The sequence below is a fragment of the Molossus molossus genome, unplaced genomic scaffold (assembly GCF_014108415.1).
Source record: "Molossus molossus isolate mMolMol1 unplaced genomic scaffold, mMolMol1.p scaffold_m16_p_4, whole genome shotgun sequence".
Taxonomy (NCBI): Eukaryota; Metazoa; Chordata; class Mammalia; order Chiroptera; family Molossidae; genus Molossus; species Molossus molossus.
Window position 1 is genome coordinate 62,669,067 of NW_023425377.1, and position 24,064 is coordinate 62,693,130.

General features: G+C 54.7%; 1 protein-coding gene across 3 annotated transcripts in view; it reads right to left on the reverse strand.

Moving 5' to 3' along the window:
- Positions 1 to 4,392: 4,392 nt before the first annotated feature.
- BMP1 (bone morphogenetic protein 1) overlaps positions 4,393 to 24,064 on the reverse strand; it is a 40,579-nt gene continuing 20,907 nt past the window's right edge. For 2 of the 3 annotated variants that reach the window (XM_036240063.1, XM_036240062.1), the window contains exons 9-20: positions 21,637 to 21,739; positions 20,062 to 20,178; positions 19,683 to 19,828; positions 19,358 to 19,553; positions 18,289 to 18,414; positions 17,427 to 17,587; positions 16,855 to 17,035; positions 12,909 to 13,034; positions 9,451 to 9,578; positions 8,849 to 9,062; positions 6,695 to 6,945; positions 4,393 to 4,947 (exon numbers count right to left, since the gene is read on the reverse strand). In XM_036240063.1, coding sequence (XP_036095956.1) covers positions 4,813 to 4,947; positions 6,695 to 6,945; positions 8,849 to 9,062; positions 9,451 to 9,578; positions 12,909 to 13,034; positions 16,855 to 17,035; positions 17,427 to 17,587; positions 18,289 to 18,414; positions 19,358 to 19,553; positions 19,683 to 19,828; positions 20,062 to 20,178; positions 21,637 to 21,739 — 1,884 coding nt within the window. In that variant the 3' untranslated portion in view covers positions 4,393 to 4,812. Of the gene's footprint in view, positions 4,948 to 6,694; positions 6,946 to 8,848; positions 9,063 to 9,450; positions 9,579 to 12,908; positions 13,035 to 13,323; positions 13,679 to 16,854; positions 17,036 to 17,426; positions 17,588 to 18,288; positions 18,415 to 19,357; positions 19,554 to 19,682; positions 19,829 to 20,061; positions 20,179 to 21,636; positions 21,740 to 24,064 lie in introns of those variants that run through there. The other variant, XM_036240064.1, reaches the window with a different exon arrangement.

Genomic DNA, 24,064 nt, shown 5'->3' on the forward strand with positions numbered 1-24,064 from the left:
CCCACGCGGCTTATTTAAAGTGGTTCTGGCAGCAGTTGGAGCCCAGGATTCCCACGACCAGGAGTGACCACCAGGGTCTATCCTTTCACCTCTGAGCAGGATCCTCTAACTCCCCCCACTGAGGGGTTTTCAGAGTCCTACAGGGGTGCGGCGCAGGCTTTGGCCTTCCTTGTGTTAATCCTTCTGGGTTTCTTAGGAAGGGAGGTTGGCTCCCAATGTCCTTTTAGTGGGGGATGAAAGTGGCCAGCTATGGCAGTGTGGATGGGGCTGGGGGGAGTGAGCATGCAGGTTTCCTCCAGAGAGCCTGCTCCTCCTTCCTCTCTCCAGATGGCTGCTCTCTGGCACACACCAGCTCTGGGCTGCCACAGGTGCCCGTCAGACCAGGCTGGGTTAGGGCATCTGGTGGAGTCTGCCCTAGGGTTCCTTCTGGCCCGGTAGGAGAAAGGTCTGCATGGGAACACACACACCCTCCTTGGGCTGGATTTAGAAGGCAGCCTCGGTAGTCACAGAGAGCTGAAAGGTGAGGCACAACCTTGGGCTGCAGAGGCCCCGAGTTAGCCTGGCTCCCATGCAGGTAGGGAGGGGAAATGAGGTGGTGGCCACCAAGGGGCACCTCTGAGTTACAGGTCGGGGTTCTGATGTATAGGTACAGACACATAGACACGGCCAACACGTACACATGACCACATGCACTAATGCCCCCAGCTCGCTCGCTCCCCCCACCCCCCATTCCTTTCCTCCTGGGCCGGAGTCTTTGAATTCTGGATGGATAAGAGCTCCCCTGAGCACCACCACATAGTGGGAGGGGAGGTGCCTGCTCTGAGGACCCTCACAGTTTCATCTGGCTTTGGTATGTGTCTCTTTTCTATGTTGGGAAAAGAGGTGGCTGGGGTCCTAAGGAAAGGGACAAGAAGGGACCATTCCCCAAGATGGAGGGAGGTCTTCAGGAAGCTGAACTGAGGCGATTGGCCATAAAACAGCTTGGTCACAGCATCTGGAAGAGATTGGAACCAGATGTTCTGGGATGGGGAAAGGGAGGATGTGGGGCTGGGAGGGGGCTGGAGCAGGAGAAGAAGGCTGGTCAACAGGAGGCTGGGTTGGGGGCCTTGTGGCTCTCCGGGGAAAACATCTAGCTGCCCTCTGCCCCACTCCCCAAGCCAGGCACTACTATTTCTGCAAATTGGAGCAGCAAATCTTTTCACGAATTCTAGAGTCAGCCCTGTGTGTGAGGACAGTCAAGCACAGGGTTGTGATTTGGGAGGTGCCCAGAAAGGCTACCTGCTAGACAGAAATACACCCCCTGCTGTGGAAGCCCCACCTTGCCATAGGTTAAGCCTTGTCCTTTCTGACAGTAGCTCTGTGCTGCGCACCTGATCCCCAGTTGGAAACTTGTGCCCAGAAGTTTCCATCTGCCATAGAAAGAGAGCAGGGGCTGGAAACTGTCTGGCAGAGGAAAGGAAGAAGGCCCATTTATGGAGGGCCATGTGTTCATTGGGCACTGGGACAGGCTCTCTTCAGAGGTGATCTCACTCCTTCCTTGAAACTCTGTGAGTTGTCATTATCTTATGGGTCTAGATAAACCAAGGTTCTGAGTGGTGAAATGACTCAGCCAGGGGCACAAAGCCACCAAATGGTAGAGCTTATGTTTGCATTCAGACTTGCTGGGGGAGGGCAAGGGAATCAGAGAAAAAAAAGAAGTGAAGGGCAGTGCAGGTATCCACTTTCCTTCTTCCACAGTTGAGCCAAGAGTTGGCCCTGTGACTCCCCGCTGCGGCTGAGGATCCCAGCGGCTTCAGTCGCCTGGCCCAGTCCTCTGGCTGCCTGGAGATTGGACACTGGATTTTCTCCTTGCCTGTGGCAGGAAGGCTGCTGGGCAAAGGCAACAGGCTCGGGGAGCAGAGGCCCAGGGAGGGGCAGCTGGCCAGCGTCAGGGTGAAGCATGGCAGAGTCAGGCCCTCTGGCTGCCAGGCGGGTGCTGTCATCCTGTCCGCCCAGGGCTAAAGAGGTGCTCCCAGAGGGAGGAGACAGAAGCTCCAGGGTATGTAGTCATCTCGCCCTGGTTACCAGGGTTGGCGGCATAGTCTGGGGAAGGGCCATCCTAGCTCTTATCCAGGATCCAGGGAAACCCAGGAGTCTTCAGGGGCTTGAAGATGGTTGGAGGAGCAAGGTGACCCTCTGCCGTGGAAGCATCTGAGCTAATGAGTGGTTGCCCTGAAGCTGGTCTAGTTTAGAACCTGAAGCAGCCAGAAGGTGAGGGTGAGCTGGGCCCTGAGAACACATTAAGTTTTGGAATATGTATCAGTGGCCTTCAGCCAGCTTCTAAGCAGTCTCCACCACCTGGTGGCAGCCTCTGAAGGTGGGCCCAGGGGAGACTGGGAGCGCCTGCCAGCCTGGGTTCCTAAGTCATCACAAGGTCCGGATCTGTGGTGGCGATGGTTGTGGGCAGGTGCCCAGGGTGGCTGCATGGGCGATCCTGAGCTGTCCCCGCCTGTGGTGTTTATTCACAAGGGCCCCGTTTGAGGTGACCAGGTACTCTCTGTGTGCTGAAGACTTACAGTCTAGAAGGAGTTATGATCCTCGTTCCTTCTGTACCCATGGCTTGCGAACTGGGAGTGTGGTCCTCTGAGCTTCAGAGGAACCCGGAGGGCTGGTGAAGTGAGCTGTGACCACTGACTACAAGTTCGGCGATGGAGGAGCTGATGCCAAGTTGGTTAGCAAAGTGTATGGGGGAGATGCCCAGGTGGCTCCAACAGCCTTGCCATTCTGCTCATGGCCCTCCCAACTGTCCTGAGTACCACAGCCAGAGGAGGTGGAGGCATAGAGGGATGGCCGTGACATAACCTATGACCTCACAGGAACAGTAAACAGTAACCTCTCTGGCCCTTTAAGGCCTCACCTGTGGCCAGGACTGGAGGACAGGGCTACAGCCTGACCATTGGTGGTGGTGGGAGGAGGGTCTGCATGCAAATCAGAGACTAGCAACGTGTCTGGTTTCCACTACTGCTTCCTGCCTAAAGGGCCAATATGGGGTGCACCATGCTACAGTGCTTACTGGGGTGGGTCCCCCCACATAGTCCTGACAGCATCTGGCACAACACCTGCTACTGCTACAGGGAGGAGCTTGGGGCCAGTAAAAGAGCTATAGTCCCACTGTGGTGTTCAGGGAGCCCTGGGGCTTTGGAATCCGGGAGCGGCCAGTTTAGGTATAGGAACCTGGATTTTCCCTCAACTTTCTTTCCCTGTGAGATCCATTAAAAAAAAGGCAGAGAGCCCGGCCAGTATGGTTCAGTGGTTGAGAATCGACCCATGCACCAAGAGGTCGCTGGTTTGATTCCTGGTCAGGGCACATGCCCAGGTTGCGGGCCAGATCCCCAGTGAGGGGCATGCAAGAGGCGGCCAATCCATGCTCTCTCTCATCGATGTTTTTATCTCTCTCTCCCTTCTTTCTCTAAAATCAATAAAGAAAAAAAAATTAAAAGAAAAGGTGGAGAGAGGCTCCTTTGAAGGGAAGGAGCAGGAATGTAGTTTCTCTCCTCCTGGCCTCGGGGAGACAGGTCTGAGCCTCTGGGCTGGCTAGGAGGGAGGAGGCAATAGCAGGAAGGAGGAGGCCAGACAAGACACAACCTTGAGTCTCCTTGGGAGAGGGGCCCAGAGCTGGAATGTTTGCTCAGCGTCTGGCTCTTGTCTCCATGACAAGAGAAAGGCCTACGGGGGCCAACACTCAGTGGCTGACCTTCAGGAAGGCAGGCACTGGGGCCAGTGAGCAGGTCTGCTCTGGCTGATGCCAGTTTTCTGGCTCCTGATGAGGTCCCCTAGCTGGACACCCTTGCAGCCCACCCACCCCTTCCTTAGACACAGACAGAAAATCCAGATGGACACCGGATGGACAGATACACGCATTTCCCCTTTTACATACCTCCTCCCTCCTCACCAAAGAGCCTTTTACAGAATGTTCCACCCATCCCGCTGTGTGGGAGGGCTGTGCAGTGTGTGCGTTCAGTGGGCCCGCCTGCAGGCTGAAGTGTGCGAGGCGGCTATGTTTGTGTGTGCCCAAGTGTGAAATCACACCCTCAGGGGTCCTGAAATAGAAGGGAGAAAGGGCAGCCAGTGAGGCCAGGTGTCCTGGCCATGGGCCACTCCAGACACAGCAAGCCTGCACATCTGGAATGAAACACTCCCACCCCCTCCCACCACGTCCCAGACAGCATCTGGCACAGGATACTGGCTGTAACACTTTCGGTTTATTGACTGAGATGCCCTGGTGTGGCTGACCAGCTACCGGGCCTGAGAAAAGCCCTGTCTTGTTCCCCACCCCTCCGTCCCCTCCCCACTGTGGTTCCTATGGGACACACATGGAAACTCATGCCCCAGGAAACAGTGGGAAGTAGGGGCTTAAAATAACACCAAATGAGGCTGGGGAAGGGCTGGGACATGTATATTACAATGAAGATACGCACCGGCTATACACAATCCAGCGCATAAAGATGGGCAGGAAAGGCAGGATGGTCCCGCTGACAGACCCTCTCCCCATGGGCTGGCCACAGAGGAATGGCCACTTCAAGTGTTCCAGTGAAAGCTCTGGCTCCCTGGCCCTGGCCCCTCGCTCTGGTAGGGCCCGGGAGAAAGGGGTCTGGGGAAGTGGCTCATGAAGGAGTTCAAGTCCCTGCCTCCTGAGGACAGCCTCATCCGGACCATCAGCGGGGTACGGGGACAGGCACCTGCCTTTTGCTCACCCCCACTGCCCAGTCCAGGCAACTGAGGGTAGCAGGCCTTGTGTCCCCACCTGTCCCCACCAATGAGCAAGGGCAGTGGTCACTTCCTGCTGTGCAGTGTGTCCTGGAACTTGGTGCTGGTGTAGCGAAGGTGGAAGCCTTTTTTAGTGATGGTGTCATCAGAGTGGAATCTCACCAGGACAGAGTCCCCCGCAGAGTACACCTCCTCTGGAGGCTGACGGAGGAAGAGGAGGTGCGTGAGGCCGAGGCAGGGCGAGGGCTGCGGTTTTCCCTCCCTAAGGTCCCCTGCTCTATGGAAGGCAGGCAGCTTCGACTTTCACCAGATCCCCAAGCCCCTTAAAGCAGGAGAAAGACTCTTCTAGGCATTTAATAGGGTGCCTGGAGGAGGGGACAAAGCAGGGGCAGGGAAGCTTGTCTTAAGTCCAGAGTAGAACTTCCATTCTAACCCAGTTCTGCTGTTAGCCAGCTGGGTGTGAAGTTTAGGCAAGGTGCTGCCTCTCTGGACCTTGCTTCCCTCAAGGACAAACAGGAGAAAGTCTCGGGGGAGGGCACATGAGAGGACGGCTGTGAAGGGCTCTGCATAGGAAGCAGATTCGGAGTGGCTGTCTTCTAGCTGTCCCAGCTGTCTCTTGGAGAAGACTGGACAGCTGGGTTCCCCAGACCTGGCTCGGCTAACCTTATTCCTGCTCTCCCCGAGTTCTGGCCACCGTCAACTCCAGGTGACGCCCCTTCCTCACCTCGTGCACAGGACCTCAGAGTGAGAGCCACCCGTAAAGTATCAGCACATGGACGCCCTGGCCCTTACGGCATAGGAAGGATACATTTTGAAAACCTTGGGGGCATTTCCAGCACCCATGCCAGGAAGCCCTGATGGGATTGGCTCCCTTCCCCAGGTCTCCTCCTGCTGGCTTCAGTCTGGTGGGAGTCTCTGGAAGAAGCTACCTGGGACTCTCGAATGTGCAGATCAAGGGAGTTACAAAGTGTGTGTGGGGTGCCAGTTTGATAGTCAGGGGACTCCAGAGCCGCTGAGCAGGGCAGGCAACGGGCTGTGTGCTCTGCTTCCCACTCCACCCCCACCTCATCCTGCCCAGCCTTTCCCATTCAACAGGCTAAAGCTCTGCTCCTAAGGGAGATTCGCCACAATGCTGGGTCCAGTGGCTGCTACAGTTCTAGGAAATGTTACCCTTCCTGGGGCACCCAGGCTGCCTGGAGCACAGCCATGAGAGAAGTGGGGACCAGGAGGTGATGGCAGGAGGGCATGTCTGGGTGTGGGCATGAGAGTGAATGCATGTGCAAAAGTGTGTGTGCCTGGGGGGTGGGGGGTGCTGGTGAGGAGGGGAAGAAAGCATTCTCTGGAGGAGGACAAGACTTAAAAATAGAAGGAGAAGAAGCCTCAAACTCTGACTAGGAGGAAAATAGATCCACCTTTGTGGGTTTCCTGTGGCCTTAGTTAAAACCCCATCGAGCACACTCACGCACTGCTTCTGAAAAGACCAAGAAGCCGTACTCAGTGCCTGCTTCGACAGCAGCACCGACAGCTTGGGGACCACTGGCCTTTCACCAAGGAGAGAAGGTGGCCGTGGGAGAGATGAGGGTGTTCCTATGGCTCAGCCAGAATGGCTGGTTAGTGCAGTCTGACTTAGGTCCTGGTCCCTGGCTCTGGCCCCCCTCAGTCCTGGTAGCTGTCTCAGGACTGGGGCCAGGAACAGGGCTTGGGCAGAGGGAATGCCATCCTCCCCAGAGGCTGTAGGAACCTCTGTTTTGCCCTAAAAAGACTGGTTTTCCTGGGTGGGGATGGCCCTGGGCAGGGCAGGCCTCTGTGAGTGGCCACACAGCAGGTCTCCCAGCTCTCACCAAGGGCCAGGATGACGCTGCCGCCCACCACACCAGCACCTTGTGCCTGCAGAGGCCCTGTGCGGCACTGGGTCTCTGGAGTGGGGCAGAGAGGGGCGGGGCCTCACCCCTGAGCCACAGTAGCGGCCCAGTCTAGGGGCCGTGCTGTCATAGCCGTCGAAGAGCTCCATGTAGTCGTAGCCACAGTCCGCCTCCTCTTCCACCTCAAAGGTCTGGAACACGAGCTCCACACCATAGCCTTCCTCCGCCATGATGACCCACTCGCAGTCCACGCCCCCAGGGTAGTTATTGTCGCCAAACTGGGCGTGGGAGTAAAGGTCCTTGGATTTCACCTCGGCTCGCACCTGGCCTCCACACTCTGTGGGGACAAGATGGGCCGTCAGTCCCTGATGCGGCCTGGGCAGGCACTGAGCCTCACCGCGTGGCCTTGCTGGCTGGCGGAAGCCCTGCAAGAGCCCGCGTGCTAGTGCGCGCTGCGTTTGGACCCGGCCCAGGGCTTGGCCCAGAACACATGCTCTGCTGCTCTGCCTCTGGAGAGAGGCCCACAGAGGCTGGGGGTGATGGGGTGGGGGCCGCTCAGAGCAGAGGCAGGGTGGAGGTGTGCTTGTCGCAAGGGGCCATGGCTAGCTTGCTCCAGTTGATGGCTGCCATGAAAGACAGTGGGCCCCGCGCTGCCAGAGATTCCAATTTTTTTTTTCTTCTATCCTCACCTGAGGACATTTTTTGTTCAGATAGAGCGGGAGGGAGGGAGAGAGAGAGAGAGAAAAAAACATCGATGTGAAAGGGACACATCGAGTGGCTGCCACCCGCACGACCAACCAGGGCCAGGGACAAACTGCAATCGAGGTACATGCCCTTAGCGGGAACCGAACCCGGGTCTCTCTGGACCGCAGGCTGACGCTCTAACCGCTGAACCAAACCGGCCAGGGCTGAGATTCCATTCTTAAGATAGAAGGTGTACATCTAGATTTTATGTGAAAACTCCCGATTTCTAAATGTTGGCTCACATTTTTAAGAAACACAGTATAGGCCAAACACAGCAGCTATGATGGCCAGATGGAGCTCCGGCCTCCTGCCTGTGACCCTGTGCTGGGAGGGGAATGGAGCCTGCAGGGCAGGGCCATCAGCTACCTCCTCCTGGCCCCCAGGGCACCTGGCTCACCCTTCCCTGGAGGGGTGGGGGTCAGGGGGGCCTGGGCAGGTACTGAGTTGAAAGTGTCGAGGGGAGGCCGTAGACACATCAGTTCTGAAGAGTCCCCAGCAGGTAGCTGGAGACCCACAGGAGCCTGCGAAGCCCCCATGGGACACCCTAAGTCTTATGGGCGATCCAGGCCTCCCATGGCAGGCCTCCACCCTTTCTCTGCAGCCAAATGTTCCCACTTCACTGCTGACCTCACACATCCATTGCTCTGGCCAAATCAAGTGACTTGCTAGCACCTGTATCCACTCAGCGCTGTCCCGGGACTGTGGCTGTGCTCGGGCTCCTCCCTCTGTTGGAATGAGCCCATCAGTCACACCCAGACCTAGGCCCTTATCATGTTTTGTCTCTTGCTGTCATTATCTGCGCAGGTCCTGTCTCACTCTTGTCTGGGTTTCTGGGGTGAGTGTGGTGAAGGGCTCAAGCCAGAGGCACAGCCATTGGCCCCACAGCCTTGCACAGGACCGGAGCTCAGTCAATGGTTGTTGACCAAGCAAACAAATGAACATAGAGTAAGGTGACCTGCACTCAGAACGCTACCTCGTACATGTTAAGCATTAATAAATAGGTACTGAATGCCCTGGCCGGTTTTGCTCAGCGGTTGGAGCATTGGCCTACAGATCGGAGTGTCCCAGGTTCGGTTCCCGCTAGGGGCACGTACCAGAAAAAAAAACCACACAAAACAAACCAAAACAAAAAACCAAAAGAATAAATAGGTACTGAATAAATTAAGAGCGGACCTGGGGGGCACAGCTAAGTGTCCTAGCACTGGGGACTCTGTCCCTACCCTCTGTTGTCTCTGCCCTCTGCAGGGCCACCTCTGCAACCCCTAGTCAAGACCTCCTCCTCCTCACCCAGGAGGTTCCCTCTCTGCTCCCCTGGCCCAGCCCTTAGCACACTGTCTCTCCAGCCAGGCCCCAGGCTCGGTCTGTCTGCAGCCTCATAAGCTCTTTGTAGCCCCCACCGAGCCTCGCCTGCCTTTGAGACAGGGCCAGCGGAAGCCTCCAGAAGAAACGCTGGAATGAGGGTCCAGCTGCCCGGGCCCGGTGGCAGGTGTCCTCACCTGTGGAATGGGATGCTTGGAAGCCCTTTCTCTGGACGGAGTTGTCCGAGTAGAAGCGCAGGAACATGCGGCTGCCTGTGGCCACGACCGGCTCAGGCTTCTTGCTCCCACAGAAGCGGCCCAGCACTGGGGCCTTGGCATCACGCCCGTCGTACACCTCCAGGTGGTCGTAGGCACACTCAGGCTGGGACTCAATGTCCATCTCCAGGAAGGTCTGGGGGCATGGGGAAGGAGAGTGAGTTATGAATGTGGCGGGGGCCAATGGGGTGAGCAGCAGGTGGCCCAAACCCAGGCCTCCTGACTCCTGCTCAGAGACTCTGGGGGAGGTGGCCACGCCTGGTGGATGGCAGTGAGAGAGGACTGGGAATGGGCGATGGCAGAAACACCTCCAACACACCCTGGGGAAGGGCTTCTGTTGAGACCAGACGGCTTCTCCCAGGGTGGCAGCCCTGTGGGCTCAGCCAGGCCATCAGCCTGCTGCCTGCCCTGCTCTGGGCAGTGCCTCCGAGTGGCCCAGGGCTTTGGAGCTGACAGGAAATAGGTGATGGCTATATGGCATGGGGGAGCAGGCGCCTGTGCAGGCTGGGCTGTGGGCACCTTACCAGCTTGACCCGGTGCCCAGGGGTGCTCGAGACAGCCCAGGTGCACTCCTTCTTGCTGGGGTATTTGTCAGGCCAGTTAGGGCTGGTGATGGTGCCGCTGGTGGAGGTCACTCTGTGGTCACAGCCAGCTGTGGGGGTGAGTTAGCGGAAGGGGACCATCAGGAACCCCCCTGCTTCAATACCCTTTCAAAGGAAGAAAGCCACACCCCCTGCCTGCCTGCCTTCTTTCTCTTGCTTCCCACATAAAAACTGACAACTTATATCACTTTTTCCTAGTTACCTACACCCCGGGAAATCAAGCTGCTTGGTTTCAAGCAAGGCCGCACCTGGAATCACCTCACAGGTGCCCCTGAGTAAACCGCTGGACCTTTAAGGCCATGTGGCCACACCTTCTCCACCCTCCGAGAGACGCCATCCTGTGGCCTCCTGCCACGCCTTCACATTCAGAGAAGACTTTGGCACCTGATTCAGTTCTCTCCATCCCCCTCTGCCGCATCCTCGGTGATGTCAGCCAACACGCAGACAGTCCGCCCAACACACTGGCCTCTCAGTCCCTGCCCTCAGCTCTGCGGGTGCTTGTCTCCATCCTCCGGAGGCACACTTGCTCATGACCTCACCCTGGCCTTTGCCATCACCCACCATTTCTTTTTTTACTTTTCCATTTATCTTGAGATAGAGTGGGAGGGGGGAGGGAGAGAAAGAGAAACATTGACGTGAGAGGGACACATCGACTGGCTGCCTCCTGCACGACCCCAACCAGGGCTGGGGACCGAACCGCCACCGAGGAGCGTGCCCTTGACCAGAATTGAACCTGCGACTCTTTGGTCCATGGGCTGATGCTCCAACCGCTGAGGCAAACTGGCCAGGGCAGCACCCACCATTTCTTGATGCTGCAATCACTTCACCTTCTCTGTGGCCACCTCCTGTTCTTCCAGGGTGCTCAGGCCCTCACTGTCCCGACACTGCTTCCTTCCAGTTTCTCCCGACATTCCCTCCTTAACTAACTTGCTTCCCTATCCAGCTGGACTGCGCGGCTGAGGTCCCCACTGGTCATCGACATGCCATCCCTCTGCTCTACCATCTTGGAAAACCCCACCCGTGGTCCCCAGCCGCGGTGGCCCCAAACCACGGGATACTCTTGGATTTGTCCTCCACCAGCTCCATCTCTCACCTCCGCAGCAATGGCTCCAAACTTTCAGCCCTGCTCGGCCCCCAGCAGATCTCCTCACTTCCTGCCTCCTGAGAAAGTCAGGGCCTCAAATATGAAGGACTTCAACTTCCCGACCCTACCTTCAAACATCTTCTCGCCTCCACCTTCCTCTCTTTCCTCACTCAGAGATGTCCCTGCTCTCTTGCAGGAGCGATTCTCCCTCTCTGAGCTTGAGCTTGTTGCTGCTCACCCCCTGGGGACCCTGGTCGCACAAACTGCCCACCCTCCCTCTCTCTGCCAGCCTGTCAGCCTCCCTGAGCTGTGCCCGTCCTGCACAGCTCTCCCGCGGCCCTGCATCCCCTCCCGCGGCTGCCGAGGCTCTCTCCTTTCCTTCTCAGCCAATCTTCCCGAACATGTGCTATCACCACCTCCTCACTGCTGCGCTCCTCGGTCCACCGCAGTCTGCCTCCTGCCTCTGAAAAGTATGGCCTCATGAACACATTTAAAAGCTGGTGCTCATTATCCATTATTATCTTCCAATCTCACAGGGCCCTCTAGGAAAAGTGGGCAGCCAGTACACTGCTGGCTGGGGAGGAGAAAGGGGTGGGTGGGGTGGAGGTGCAGGCTGCACAGCTGAGCTATGTGGTCAGAGGCTCGCAAGGGGCTGCACAGCCATGAGGACCTGGAGAGGAGTGACACCCTCACAGCCTGCCCAGGGCTCTGGTGGAGGCAGGTGGAGCTCCTGGCCCTCCCCGGTTGAGCTATGAGCGTTTTCATTACCCCTCTAGAAATTCCCATGCCCACAGGCACTGCCCTCCCCCATCCCTACCCTGGTCTTCCCTCTAACATTTCCTTGCACACCAGCTAGATTGCAATCTCCTTGGGAGTGGGGGGAGGCGCTACAGCTACAGAGCCTTGCATAGCGCTTTACCTCCCCAGGGGTTCAGGAAATACTGGCTGATCTATAATCGGCCCATCCATAAGGGAGTAAGGAACCATGAGCACTTCTAAAGTGAGTCAGAGCCACTATGTATAGACACCTTCCCAAGAAGTGGAAACCCTCTCTTGCTATCTTGTTAATGTTGATGCTGAGGGTTCTTTAGCAAAAACCATTTTTCAGAGAAGGTACAAAAGTAAAATGCAGTTTAGACAACATCAGAATTAAGTCCCCTCTAGCTAAAAGATGTGGGGACTCCGTGAGTCAGGAACCTCATATTTGGGGAGACTGGAGCGAGCGGGTTAGAAGTCCTTGACTGTCTGTTGGGTCACTGTCGAGTGCTTTGATTCTGTTTATTCTGGGCAGCAGTTTGTTTATATCGTGGTTGTTCACCTAATAACAGTGAGAAGAGGCATTTGCCAGCCGCTGTGCTAAGTACTCAAAGCAAGATCTCTGAAGCTTAGAACCCTGCAAAATAGGTACCACTTTTTATCACTTCATGGGTGAGGAAACTGAAACTCAGAGAGGCGAAGTGACTGACTCAACGTCACACAGACATTCAGTAGCAGAGGTGAGTCTGTGCAGTGATGTGGGGAGAGTATGTCCCTAGCAGGCAGGGGCCACAGTGAAATTCATGCCTTAGAACAGGCCAGTGTTGTATGGTACACAAACAGGTATCAGACGATATCAAAGATGACATGAGAGCTGTTTTCAAATATCTACAGAGCTTCAGTGTCTGGGAGGCAGCATCTGTGTGGTGAGTGTCCCCGGGGTCAGCAGTGTGACTAATAACGGTGACATGCATGATTGTGCCTGCGACGAGCCAGGCACTGCTTGGAGCCCTTCACAGCCTCACACCAGTACAGGGTGTGTGCTGCTACCCTCTACATGTCATGAAGGAACAAACCAAGGTGCAGAGATGGGGACTCAGCCAAGGGCACACAGCTGGCTGGCTAAGGGCAGGGCTGGGCCGGGCAGCCTGGCTGCAGTCTGTGCTCTTAACCGCTGTCTCATCTCACCTCTCTACCAGAAGGAGGTCATTACAAAAAGAAGGACTTGGACAAGGATTTAAAGAAGCACTGACCACGAGAACAGCCTAAAATGGAGCCTGGGAGCAGCTGTGAGCCCCTCCTTTCCTGACACACACAGGAGAGATCGGAAGTGTGTGTGGCTTGGATGTTGTTGGGGCTGTGGAGGTCTGTGCACCAGGCATAAGGTGAAATGAGGTGACCTCAAGGGTTGCTCAGCTCCTTGAGCTAAACACAGAGACCAGTGGAGATGGCATCTCTGACCTGTGTTCCCCAGCCTTTGGTCCTGCAGGCAGGGGGAGGTGCCCGGCAGGTCCTGGGCACCAGCACTGGCATCGCTTACCTTCCTTGCAGTCATGTTTGTTGTCGTGGAGGACAAAGCCGCTACGACACTGGCACTCGTAGCTGCCAAAGGTGTTGACACAGTCTTGTTGGCAGCCGCCGTTATCCTTGGAGCACTCGTCCTTGTCTGCAGGGAAGCAAACAAGGGCAGACCCCAGGTCTGTGCAGGGCTGAGGTCCGGGCAGTCACCCCAGGGGAAGTGGGAGGGCTGGCTGGGCTTCCTCCACCCCCACCCCCAGGAGCTGGGTGGGGAGTGAGAGGCCAAGGTGATGACAGGGTCCAGCTGTGGGGAGAGAAAGTAGAAGTGGGGTGGAGGGAGGGCTGGATCTGGAGCTGACCAGCATGGGAACCCTCTACCATTACCTGCTTACTGGACAGACGGACAAGTGGAAAAACAGACACACGGACAAGCAGACTGCAAGAGAAAGGAGCAGGACACAGGGGTCCCTTTTTTACTTCACAACAGGAAATGTCACAGACACCATCAAAATGGGAGGGTGGGGGGTGGGGAAGGTCCCCTGTCCATGTGGGGGGACGAGGGGGGGAGCACCAGTTCTGTCCAGCCAGAGGGAGGCCGGCCGGAATGGCAGAGTGGAGGTGAGGGTGGGAAGCATGGAAGCCCCCATCCCATTCCGTCCAAGGTGAGGTTCCTGAGTAACAAAAGGTCCGGGAGGCCTGGGAGGCCTCACTGGGGGGTCCGGTTTCTTTTCTGTACTCGGAATTTGAGCTGATGGGGTCGTCCTCGAGGGGGCTGCAGAGCCGGCCTCTTTTCTGAAACGAGAGAGAGAAGGAGAAAAGGGACCAAGGGGTGGGGGCGGAGGGCAGGGACCAGACAGGGAGAGCAGTGAAAACCAGACCCAGGGCCTCAAAGCAGATCCATGGGGCAGGGCAAAAAGGCAGCAGGCACACACATGCAGGATGGCCACGTCTGCACAGCCAGGCCACAGAGGACAGCGGGTGGGAGGAGCACAGCGACAGGGGGTGGGGGGGGTGGGGGGGTGGATGGATGGGTGGGGAGAAAGCCTATGGCAGGGGTGGGCACAAGGCCCATGCAAGGGGGAGAGAAACAATCTCAGGCAGAGGGGCACAGTCTCATTCGGGCTGTTGCAGCCACAGAGTGTGTTAGACAGACACACACTCACATCAACACATCCACACACAGGATCCCCTCATGGATGTACTATCATCTCAGCATGACAGTACAGACACTGACCCACAGGTTCACACCTATACGTGCCCGGCATACACCACCCCCCATACACATACATGGGCAGACAGATGCAATGTGCACACACGTGATCAGCCATCCACCCATTTGTGTACATGTGCACACAGATACACACTCAAGCGTGCTCACATCTACAACTGCTCATGGACCCAAACACGCACTCTCTCATAAGCACAGGCGTGTGCACTGCCATGTGGTCACAGCGGCTTGTGTATGCTACGCCCACATATTTTCGTCTGTCCGTGGTAACTCAGGAGACCATGGCCTGGCACAGAAACAAGCATTCAGGGAAGGGGTGTGGATCAAATGGGCACCCAGAATTCCAGAGATAAACCATGAGGTAGAAAGATGCCTGCTGGCATTCAATGGCCAGGTGGGGTCTGAGACAAGGGGAGACCTGTCTCCATCAGGAGAGGGGCCTGAGGGCTGGAGTGCTGGCTCCCAGAAGGTCCTGCTTTTCCAATCCTTTCTCAGGTAGACCAGACCCCTTGGGGCCTGCAGGAACCCAGGGCCAAGAGGTGGAGTCCCCAAGTCCCTTTCCAGAGCTCCTTCTCAGTTAGAACTTCACAGAGACCCTGACTAAGTTGCCTGTGGAAGTTGCCTTTGCATTAGCCCTGCAGGAAAGTGGGGGGAAGATTGGCACCCTATGACCACCATGGGGTGTCACTGAGGAACTCACCGATGAATAAGCTGGGAGCTCATGGATTGAGCAAGGATTTCCCTGAAATGTTTTGACCAAACCTTCCTTGTATTTGTACCCTAAATATCTAGTATAGGGCCTGGCATAGAGTAGGAATAAAAAATACTTGCCCAATGAATGAGTGAGTGAGTAAGTGAATGGCTGAATGAATGAATGAGAGAAAAGGGAATCCTGAGGAAGGCCTGCTTCAGCATCCTGGGGTGGGACCCTGGTATGGTGGGGGTGGGGTGGGCACTCTCCCCTCGAAGCCAGGGGGGCAGAGTGCGGGAGGGGCAGGAGCAGGGGGGTGAATGTGGGCTGAAACAAGGAGATGGCACTCACCCTCCAGTGCCAAATGCCCCGGAAGGTGCTGAGATCAGACTGAAGTTCTTCAGGCTCTTTCTTCTCCTTCTTGGCTTAGAGTCTCCTCGCTCGGTGTCCCAAAAGTCCAAATAGTCCCCTTCCTGGGGGGCCACAGTCAGATGCCCCATGCCCTGAGGGCTGGACCTTGATGCCCACTGGTGAGGGTCCTCTGCAGGTTTCTTGTGCGATGAGGCAATGCATGTGTGGGTGTGTATGTGTGTGTGTGTGTGTGCGTGCATGTGTGTGCACGCGAGTGCGCATATATGCGTCTCTGTGCGGGCTGCGGGTGGGTGGGCATAGTGCAATGCCAGGGCAGGGCAAAAACCATAGGTGGAGAGCCCTGGGCTCTAGGCCTGACAGATGTGGTGTCAGTCCCCTTCCCCCTCCAAGACTGGAGCAACAGAAGGGCAGAAAGAGACGAGAGTAAGCAGGTAATGGTTTCCCTGGGGCCAAGCCCACACCTGAGTAGGTGTTACATCCCCTCAGCCCTCTGGTGAGCAGCTTGTAGGAGTTCCAGGTGGGCACATAAAAGAAAGGGGTTTGCACTGAAAGGGGAGGGTCTCAGCAAGCAAGGGGCAGGGCCTGTGGGCACTTTAAGCAAAGCAGGTGGCTGGCAGTACCAAGCAGGGAACCAGTGCACAGGGGCCTTGCATGGCGTCTGGGTGGGGCAGGCAGGGGTGCAGGGCAGCCACAGAGGGGACTAGAGGATGCAAGACCCTGGGCAAAGGAGGGGAGAAGGAAGGCAGCGTGGACAGGCCGTGGGCTTCCTGCCTTCCTGCTGTCCCATGCCCAGCCTGCCAGGTGTGCTGGGGATGAGGATCCCTAAGCTGCCCCCACACAAAGCCCTCCCACTGCCCTGCACTGCCTGTGTCCCCGGTCCTATATGCCTCAGGAAAACCACCGGCCACCTCCCAGCCTGGCCCCAGAGTCAAGGACAGAGGGATTAATAAAGTAGGGGAGAGGTCTCCTGGGATCCCCTGGAGGTCGAGCTCAGAGATGCTGGGCAGGGGGCTGTTGACTGCCGTTAGGGCCACCTGAAGATGGGGCCATCAAGGAGATTGGACGCCAAGGCAGCTCTCAATAAACTAACTAAAGAACATATAAAAAACAATAAAAATAAATAAAATAATAATATAATAAATAATTTAAAAAATGAACAATAAATACATAAAATGAGATAAAATAAATGCTGGTTGAACCTGAGTCCCCGACCTGCAGGCTGACGGGGAGCAGAAAGGCTTTGGTCTTGGAGGGAGGGAGGCCCCTTCCTAGGTTTCCATCTGGAGCCTGCAGGGTCTGACTAGCAGTCTGGCTACAGCCAGATAATCTGCTCCACACCGTCCAGTGCAATTGCTCTCCTGCTCTCCACATGCACCTCGCACCTCGCGGCCTCCAACCACACAAAATGCCTCTCCGACTCCAGACATCTGGACTGCCCTCTCCCTTCATTTCTGCATGTCTGTGTCCTACCTATGTCCTGCCCAGCCACAGATCAGCCGCCACAGAGCCCCGAGGGCTCAGGAATAACAGGGCTCAGGGCAGAGAAACTGGCCTGATGGTGGAGAGCTAGTGGGGGGTGCAGGGGACCGACCTTGCTGTGGACACCAGGGGGCTGGGAATGCGGGGTGCATTGGCAGGAAGCAAGAGAGTGGCTCTGAGCTGAGAAGTCCAGGTTACCTGAGAAGAAGTGGGCCTTGAAGCCCTTTTTGGAGACTGTGTTGTCGGACTTAAACTCCACACGCATGTTGTTGTACTGGGAGGTGATGACCTCGGGTTTCTCAGAGCCACAGAACTTGCCATGCAACTTGGAGTCGGCTGTGAGTCCACTGCGCACCTCCACAAAGTCGTACTTGCACACCTGCAGGGTAACACAGCTCCAGGCCCACCTCCTCCAGGAAGCCTCTCCTGACCACCCCCACTTGGGAGGCTTCCTGTTCTGTGGGTCCTTTCTCCTGAAGTTACCTGCTGTACTAAATTTAACAATTCAGAAGAGTGCTACCCTGCTGCCATCAGATGGACCCTTTTGTGCTTCCCACAGAAGACCCAGCCCTGCTTCGCTCCACAGGCTTAGGGATGCCATGTCCTTCATCCCCACATGCCACAGGCTCCAGGGTCTTCAAGGCCCCTGCTTCCCTGAATCCCTCTCCTCTCCACATCCTCGGAGTACATTCAGAGGGTAGGAAGCAAGCTGGAGCCAGGCTCCCAGGCCTCAAACCTTCCTGGTCTCTTCAGCCCCAGGCAGCACTTACGTCGTTGCCCTCGGTCTCGAAGAAGTCGAACTGCAGGGAGATACGGTACTGGGTGGGAGCCACCAACTGCCAGATGCAATTTTTGTTAGGTGGGTACTCCTTGGGCCAGCCTGGGCTTGTGATAGAGCCATTGAGCTTGGTGAGGAACCCACCACAGGCAGCTGGGGGGCAAAGAGAGGTGGTATCACCCTCCAGGAGTCCCGCTCTAGGCAAGGGCGTGAGAAGCGGGCTGGGGTGCATTAAGGAGGGGCTTGGGTCTGGTCTCTCCAGGAGCAAGGGAAGGAAGCATGGGGGAGGAGTATCTTCAGAGTCTGAGGAGTGTGTGCGTGGCCACTGCTATTTGACATGGGTCAGGGCATGTGCTGAGAGAGGGGACAAAGAGCAAGGGCTCAGGAAAGCAGTGCGGGTGGGCAGTGAGGACCAGCAGGGACCGAGAGGGGCTGCTCAGCAAGGTCCGGCTGAGCCGGAGTCTGTGAGCCGCAGAGAGCTGTCACCAGCCTCTCGGGAACATCTACAGGGAGAGGCCGAAACTGCCTGAGAGCAGTGGTTTCCAAACCATGGATCATGACCTTCTGGTAGGTGATGAAATCAATCAGCAGGTCAAGATAAGCATTTAAAAAACAGAAGAAGAATGAAAAAACAAAACAAAAAAAAAACCAAAAACCAGAGTACATCACCCCTGCTAACAGCATGTTCTAGGGGATTGAATTATGAAATGTATTCCTTATCTATGAGTGGTGAAGAAAGTGCTAGGGAGTCTTAGCTGATCCAGGAAGGGGGTCTGTCCAAGGGCATAAGAGATGTGGCCAGACGGTTTGGGTGGGGGAGGGAACAACGTTTTGGGGCAGTCTGGGATACTCACCCTCACAGCGGCGCTTATCAGGGGCCAGTTCGTACCCCGGGTCACAGCTGCACTTGTAGCTGCCCAGGGTGTTGAGGCACCGCTGCTCACAGCCCCCACGGCTGGGCCGAGAGCACTCGTCCACTTCTGCCAGTAGGAAGGAAAGGGTGTCAGTGACTCCCAGGCAAGGGCCAGAGTCCTTCCTCCTGCTTCTGTTTGAGAGTCAAAGCCAGGATCCCTGGCTTCCTGTGACAGCCCCATTCTACAGTGGGCAGTGAATTGTGAGCCACTCGGCTCTGAGGCCCTGCCCTCCTGGCCCCATGCATCCCTCCATGGCTGCTCAGGACCCACTCAGTCCGCAAGGGATACTTCTCACGAGAGCCCCAAGGGGACAGGCAGTGACCTGAAGGAGGGAAAGGGGACTTCACAGAGCCTTTTTTCTGACCACACCATTTACTGGCCCCTCCTGTGCCATTCCTGAACTATTCTTTCATCCTTACACGAAGCCTGCGATGGAGGGGCTATTACCATCCCCACTTTACAGATGAGGAAATGAGGTTCAGGCAGAATCCCTCACCCAAGGTCACACCGATACATCATCCACACTGCCCTGCTTCCTCCCTGAGCTCCAATGGTGCTTTGCCTCTAGGCCTCATTGGCACTCTGTACAAACTTCTAAATTCTCATTTTAATTCACAGTTGAGCATCTACCATGTGACAGCCAGTTGTACTTAACTTTGTCATTTACTCAATGAGGTATGCAGTTTTGCAGTGGGGTTGATTTTTCTCCCTATTTAGGCCATAAATTCAAGGGCAAGGCACAACGATCTATGTGTCCCTCACTGTCTTCGTGTCGAATAAGTGAGTGAAGAAGGAATGAAGTCATCACAGTTCTACTTATAACAGCTAAAAGGTGGAAACAGACTAAATCTCCATCAGCAATTGTGCTGTGGTCAGCAAGACACTTCAGAGGGTAGTTTGCATGCTGAGTTCTTACCAAATAAAATAAGATTAAAAAAATAAAAAGAAAGAATGAAGAAGATGAATTGGCCACAGAGGTGGCGGGCTGGGGGACCGGGGAAGGTGGCACCTTTGAAAAAGTTGACAGCAAAACCAGCTTTGTTAATGGATCCATCAGAGACGAACTTGAGCCAGAGGCGGCTGGACGTGCTCTTGATGTCATCAGGCTTCTCGTAGCCACAGTAGCGCCCGATGAGGGTGCTGCTCTCACTGTGCCCATCGCGCACCTCCAGGTAGTCATAGGCACAGCTGTCATGGCGCTCAATCTGGGGGTCAGGGGCTCAATCAGCACGAGGAGCTCTGGTTGCCAGGACCCAGTGCCCAGAAGCCCGTGGAGAGGTGGGCTGTCCTGGGGGCAACTGGGGTATGAAAGGATCACAGGGTCTCTGACCTACCTCGAAGGACTGGAAGGTGAGGCCCACATGGAAGCCCTCAGACACCTGGATCCGCCAGACACAGACTTTGCTGGGCCGGTAATCATCTGGGTAATTGGGCGACTGTATATGGCCATTGTCCTTTTTCACATCTCCCCCACAGATCGCTTTGGGGACACAGTGGTAGGTGGGAAAAATGAGAAGTCAATGAGAATGCTCTGCCTTGCTCAGGAGTCCTTCTCCCCTCTCCTCCAGCCCTTCCCACATACTCCCAGCTTCCTAGTGCCCCCCTTCCCATCTGGGCCAATCCCACTGGAATCTCTTCTGGTGCCAGGAGGGAGTGGTTCTAGGATGCCAGGGACACCATATATCTGACGACCCCCCCTTCCATCCTCAGTACCTTCATAGACTGCAAAGAAGCCCTTCCCGACCCAGTTGCTACTGCTGCGGAATTCAACCCAGAGGCGGCTGTCGGTGGAGACGATAGGCTCGGGGATTTTGCCCCCACAGAAACGGCCTGTGAAGATGGTGTGGACAGAAGGGCAGTGAGGCCTGACCTGAGTCCCTCTCTGCTTCTCACACCAGGTTGTCCCTCCAGAAGCCCGCCCCACCTCCCTGAGAGGCTCAAGGGCTTGCGCCCTATGCTGCACTGGGCACACGTTTCCAAGACGGCATCCCCTCCAGTAGGCTGTGGCTGGTCCAAGGTCTGGCTTGGCCTTGAAGAGCCAGAAAGAGCCCCTTCTAGACAGTTTACACACTTGAGGGATAGGATATTAGCCTGTTTCTGGGAGGAAAGTTGACTCCGCACAGTAACCAACTATCTATGTGTTTTATTTACATTTTTAAAAGAGCATATTTCCATTGTTACTTATCTTTTCTTATTTTATCTCCATGTAAACAATAACTGAGAACCAACACAGTTTTCCTTGTACATTATAAAACATGTCATTTGATTAAACACAGGGGATGCTACAGGACCCCAGATAAATCCCAGAATCTGAGGACTGGTTTAGAAAATGTCCCCTTTGAAATAAAACCTGACAAGAATCCACCCAAGTGGATGAGGCTGGCCATCTGTGGGATTCTTCGTAGTCAAGGATCAACCAGGGATGCTCTGTGTGTTCCTAGTAAGATGGGTGTTTCCCAACTTTCAGCAAGGGACAGAGGGCGTTGACCTAGGAATGTAAGTTACGAAAATAAACTGCAATCTTGGAAACGCTCACACGTCTGCAGGAGGAAGTGTTGTAATAACAGCTGCTTTAGGTAACTAATAACAAATTTTGAATGTCAGAAACTGGGAAAAATGTGACAAGCAAGGGTTTGTCAGCCTGCTACAGGCACAGGTTGTGGGACAAAGGACAGTCCTGGGTGGCCTGGGATCCTCCACAGAGAGGGAGAATTCACATAGCTCCTCTGGCTTGATGCCGACACCCTCTTAGAACACCTCTCTTTGACCTAATTCCATGTCTATTAAAGCACCTTCTGCTGCATGGTTCTGACTCACTCACTCCCTATTTACTAACCCCCTCAAGGGAAGAAGCAAGGGAGTTTGGCCACTGCGCCATGTAGGTAGCCCACGCGGTGCACCAGGCAGCACTGTGGGCACCCTCAGCCGGACCTTGCTGACAGAGAAAGCGAAGCCTCTGAAATTGCCCAGATGAGGAAGAGAGCCTGGAACTTGGGATGCATAGAATAGCTTGCCCATTTCTGTCCATTCAGATGACTCCCCCCCCACCCCCACCCCGTACACTGACAGCCACCAGGAGGGAGGTCCGGAAGCCTGCACCAAGAACCATGAGGTCCAGACCGGGAAAGGCACTTGCCTACAGTCACACAGCTAGTTAGTGACGCAGACAGCAGGCATGGTTCCCGTGGCAGGGTGTCGCCCTTGGCCACGCATTGGGTCCCGGGGAAAGATGAAGTAGTTCCAAGGAAGAATCAGCTGCAGAGCTGGCAGGACGGACTCATGCATTACCTCGGAGGGGTGCCTTCCTCCAGAAGCCATCTCGGACTTCCACGTAGTCGTACCAGCACAGGCGACTGCGGTACAGGTCCATGGACGTGAAGTTCAGAATGATCTAGGGGGAGAGGGTGGAGGAAGAGGGTCACACTGCTCCTATACCTCCTGGACCTTACCCTCTAGCCACTGTCCCGCCTTTGTGAGGTGGTTTGCTATGGGTAATAAATAGTTAAGGGTTCCAAAAAGGAGGTCCTGGCACAGAAATGTCGCTCCTCCCAGCTGTCTGCCCGGTTCAGTCAGCATTCTTCAGATACCCCAGGCCGGTTTTCACTTAAAATGCATGGCCTGTGAATAAGTGTATGAGACCAGCAGGCTCATTTTACTGATTCCCTTAGTAAGGAGCCATTGCTTTGGGTTATATCCAGCTCTCATTGTGGTCAACTTAAATCATATAAATCACAGTGCCTTTAGAGGGAAGGGGTCTCCTCCGTGAGAGGCAGGGCCCAGGCGACCGGTGGAAGTGGAGGTCCAAAATGGGAACAAAGGGTTTGGAGAGAAGAGGCAGAGGGAAGACCGCACAGTCCCCCATCATCACATATGGATTCAACACTGATTCTGGGCAGGGGGTCATGCTAACCACAGAGGAGAATCCTTCTAGATCTGAATCCTTCCCATTATTGAGTTTAAGATACATCCCTGTCAAAATGCTGAGGATTAGAAGGATAAAACATATACATAAAAAGATCACTTAGTGAAAAAACTCAGACTCAAGTCACATGGACCTGGGTTTGAATCTCCCTCAGCATTTCCTGCTGTGAGTCCTTGGGTAAATCACCCAACCTCTCTGATCCTCAGCTACCTTGTATGTAAAATGAAGACCACCTCACCCTGACACAGGACCTCACAGGTACAGGCAGTGCCGTAAGTGTCTCCCACTCATGAACTCATTTCAGCCTCTGAACTCATTACGTGTTCACCCAATACTGGAGGAATGTCTGACTCCTTGCTAACTCTCCAGCAGGTGGCACATTAATGGGCAGAGAAGGGAAGTGCTTCCTTCGTAGTTTCCAGAATGAGCCCTAAACCTGTTGTGTATTCTCTGTCCAACAAGCAAAGACTCCACGGAACAGCTCACTGTGCTAGTGAGGCATACGCAGGGAACACACAATGGCCCGAGGGGCCCACCAGTTAGGTGCCAGCTGGGTTCCCTGTTGGAGAAAAAGGGGGAAAGAAGGTGTGTCTCCCCCTGGATCACTGCAGAGGTACAGGCAGACAGAAAATGATCCACAGGCAGGTCAAGGGTGAGCTTCTGGCTCGCAGTCACTCTCTAACACCGACCTTGTCAGAACCCTTGGTGCTTTCAATGTCCACATAGGTCAGTGATTTTCAACCAATGCCACAAGGATTCTTCAAACATGCAATACCTGATTACTTAGTCAGGGACACCGACCTCTTTTCCCTTACACTGGCAAATAAAAAAATGACAACAGCCAACACAATAGCTGTCAGTGTGAAACAATAAAAATTATACCTATTTTTTTTGTCAGATTGGCAAAAAATACAGTATATTTTTTGGTGTGCCACAGAATTTTAGTAATTAGTTTATGTGTGCCAGGAGATGGAAATGGGTGAAAATGGATGCCCTAGACGATCCTTCCCATTCCTGGCCTCCCCACTCCGTGACCTTCTCTCTCCCTCTTTGTCCCTTCTCAGCTATACATCGCACATGTCCTAGACCTGATCACCCATAATCTCAAATTCAAGGACCCCACTCTCCGTCCACATGCCCCGATCTTCCCTTGCTCACTCGCTCTGCACACTGAGCCCAATGATCCTTCTGGTACACAATTTCCCTTAAGCTACTGAGCCTGCGGTGTTTCCACGACCGTTCGCCCCCAGGTCCTCACACCTCTCCTTTCCTAGCTTGAACTCACAGCCCATCTTTCTTCATTTCCTTATATTCATAAATTTAAGTATGTTTGTGTTTGGAAATCTTTTAGTTTTTAAATTTTTGTATATTCTCCTAGCGGGAACCGAACCCGGGACTCTCTGTTCTGCAGGCTGAGGCCAACCGCTGAGCCAAACCAGCCAGGGCTGGAAATCTTTTATTAATTGTGGTACTCTGTGATGGAATTGAGTTAGATCCTGTTTTACAAAATGTACTAAATTATTCTTGATAATTATTAATCATCATTGAGAGTATTACTATAAACATACAAGTTTGTTTGGCATTTTGAAAAGCTGAAGTTGAAAGTCTGTTCTTGCTATGGAGCCAGAGTCTCACTTCCCAATATTTTATCTTTTTAGAAAATGAATAAATATGATCACAGAGGACGTTTCATTCACTATGGAATCCTCGGTGCATAGCACGAAGTAGTGACTCAATAAATATTTCTTTTTATTTTAATCCTCACCCAAGGCTATTTTTCCATTGATATGCAGA